The following is a 2,621-nucleotide window of genomic DNA, read 5'->3' as shown; positions in this document are numbered from 1 at the left end:
AAAGTGCTCTTACACGGATGGGAATCCCATCGCCCTTAGCTGGGGCGCTGTCCACTGGGTCGTGGGGCTCCTCATTTTCATCCTAAGTGAGCCGCTCCATCATGTGTGTGTTAGGGAGGCATTTCTTTCCCATCAGTAAACACATTTCGCCTCTTCGGCCGAGTTAGGAATATAAAAGGCCCCTGGCCTACCCAAAGCCAGGCCAGGAAAGGGCCATGCCACCACGCTCGGCTTGTGGGGCGGTGTGGTGCCGGGATGCAGGTGTGGGCTTTGGCTACCGACAGACCTGGGCTCAAATTCGACCTGCTGCTTTTGACTGTGAGACGTTCCATAAGTTCCTTTTGCTCCGAGCCTCAGTTTTCTCCTCTGTGAAATAGAGAAAATCGTTCCTATCAGAGTTATTATGAGGATTAAATGGGATTTTGAATGTAAAGTGCTTCCATCCAATATCTGCTAAACAAAATGCTTACTAATGGCCAGGCGCGGTGGCTCATGCCTGTAATCCCAGTACTTTGGGAGGCTGAGGCGGGCGGATCGCTTGAGGTCAGGAGACCAGCCTGGCCAATATGGTGAGACCCCATCTCTACTAAAAGTGCAAAAATTACCCGGGCGTGGTGTTGAATGTCTGTGATCCCAGCTATCCGGAGGCTGAGGCACAAGAATCACTTGAACTTGGGAGGTGGAGGTTGCAGTGAGCTGAGATTATGCCACTGTACTCCAGCCTGGGCAACAGAGCAAGAGTCTGTCTCAAAAAAAAAAAAAAAGTTACTAAGTGGCAGTGGTAGCTGTGATGCTATGGATGCTCCCCTAGCCCTAGCCCAGCCCCTCCTAAATAGGGAGAGCCAAGATTCTGTAGCTTCTGGCCCAATCCCTCATGGCCCCAGAGCGCTGCTGGGCCTCCTGACCCTCTGTCTCCCCAGACAGCACCCAAGAAAACCTCATTTGGCTCGCTGAAGGATGAAGACCGGATCTTCACCAACCTGTACGGCCGCCATGACTGGAGGTGAGACAGTGCCCTTCGTGTGTTGGGTCCCGGAGCAAGGCGTCCCCTTCACTGCCTGCCCTACTCTGTCCAGGCTGAAAGGTGCCCTGAGTCGAGGTGACTGGTACAAGACAAAGGAGATCCTGCTGAAGGGGCCCGATTGGATCCTGGGTGAGATCAAGACATCGGGTTTGCGGGGCCGCGGAGGCGCTGGCTTCCCCACTGGCCTCAAGTGGAGCTTCATGAATAAGCCCTCAGATGGCAGGTGTGTGTTGGGGAGTGGGGCAGATGTGGCTGTGGGAGAGACCTTAGGGGTGACTGGGGCTTCCCTGGGCCTTTGGGCTCTTTAGTTAGAAACTTAGCATGAACGAGGTGGGCACACGTTCCTGGGCCTTAAATGGATGGGACTTACTCTGTGGACTTCCACAGGGGAGACTTACGTAGCAGAATCAACACATGATTTTGACTCAGGCAGACTTTGTTCAAATCCTAGCTCTGCCTCCTAATCATAGAGCTTTGGGCAATTTCTCGGCCTTTGTGAACCTTAGCTGCTTTTTTGTAAATAGGTACAGTGATACCATGCAAGGATTAAAGAGATAAACAGCTTTTGGCCTGTACGCTGGTTGGCACATAAAGCAAATGATAAAGGTCACCTGCTTTACCTCCTTTTGGTGGTAGAGCTTAAGGAATGCTCTTTGTCACCAAGAGCAGAATCTGGCTGTCAGGGGCAGACACAAGGAGAGATGTTTGGATGAGCTGAATGAAGATCTTTCTTGTGGTTATAGCCGCCCAAAGATAGAATAGGCAGTGAGCTCCCTGTCATTTGGTGGTGAGCAAGCAGAGCCCCTGGGACGTTGGGAGGGCAGTGAAGGATTGGCTGTCTGAGGAGACATCTTTGAGGCCTCCCTGGGTGGAGTGGGGTGGCATGGAGTTGAAGACCCAGTCCTGGTGGCCCTGTAGCCTGTCTGACCTGTGGGCCCCTGCAGGCCCAAGTATCTGGTGGTGAACGCAGACGAGGGGGAGCCAGGCACCTGCAAGGACCGGGAGATCATACGCCATGATCCTCACAAGCTGGTGGAAGGCTGCCTGGTGGGGGGCCGGGCCATGGGCGCCCGTGCCGCCTATATCTACATCCGAGGGGAATTCTACAATGAGGCCTCCAATCTGCAGGTGGGCAGGGAGAGACGTGGGCAGATGAGAAGGTGCTCAGTGTGCACTTATACACCCCTCACCCAGCACAGTTGTTCTGAGGTGTTAGCACCTGGTCTCTCAATGGTTGAACTGGGGGAGTGGTGGCCAGTCTTGCATGCATCCCTAATGGGACTTGGCTCCCAAAGCCACCTTCCAGGGCTCCTAATGCTGCTGGTATAATTTTTTTTTTTTTTTTGCTTCAAAAATAATAGTATTTATTATAACAACAAGTAGCAAGAAGAACCTAAGTGGAACTATGTGTTTAGCAAGAGAGCTGAATAATTATGAATATAAACAATTCCTATTTGGAGAAAATACATTATGTTCATTGCTTGGAACTATGAATAATACTTATATCTGTAGGAAATATAGAAAAATAAAATAGGTTAAGGCAATAAGGATATAGGCAATTACATTTTAATTTTAATTTTTTTTTTTTTTTTTTTTG

General features: G+C 50.6%; 1 protein-coding gene across 3 annotated transcripts in view; it reads left to right on the top strand.

The window, feature by feature from the left end:
* Nucleotides 1-6: 6 nt before the first annotated feature.
* NDUFV1 (NADH dehydrogenase (ubiquinone) flavoprotein 1, 51kDa) overlaps nt 7-2,621 on the top strand; it is a 5,331-nt gene continuing 2,716 nt past the window's right edge. The window contains exons 1-3 of one of the 3 annotated variants that reach the window (XM_011942341.1): nt 7-1,003; nt 1,077-1,247; nt 1,969-2,152. In XM_011942341.1, the coding sequence (XP_011797731.1) occupies nt 1,225-1,247; nt 1,969-2,152 (207 nt within the window). In that variant the 5' untranslated portion in view covers nt 7-1,003; nt 1,077-1,224. Of the gene's footprint in view, nt 1,248-1,968; nt 2,153-2,621 lie in introns of all 3 variants that reach the window. The other 2 variants (XM_011942342.1, XM_011942340.1) reach the window with 2 other exon arrangements.

The sequence above is a fragment of the Colobus angolensis genome, unplaced genomic scaffold, assembly GCF_000951035.1.
Source record: "Colobus angolensis palliatus isolate OR3802 unplaced genomic scaffold, Cang.pa_1.0 Scaffold21, whole genome shotgun sequence".
NCBI lineage: Eukaryota > Metazoa > Chordata > Mammalia > Primates > Cercopithecidae > Colobus > Colobus angolensis.
Note: the sequence above shows the minus strand (reverse complement) of the source record. Positions and strands in the feature narration are given on the sequence as shown.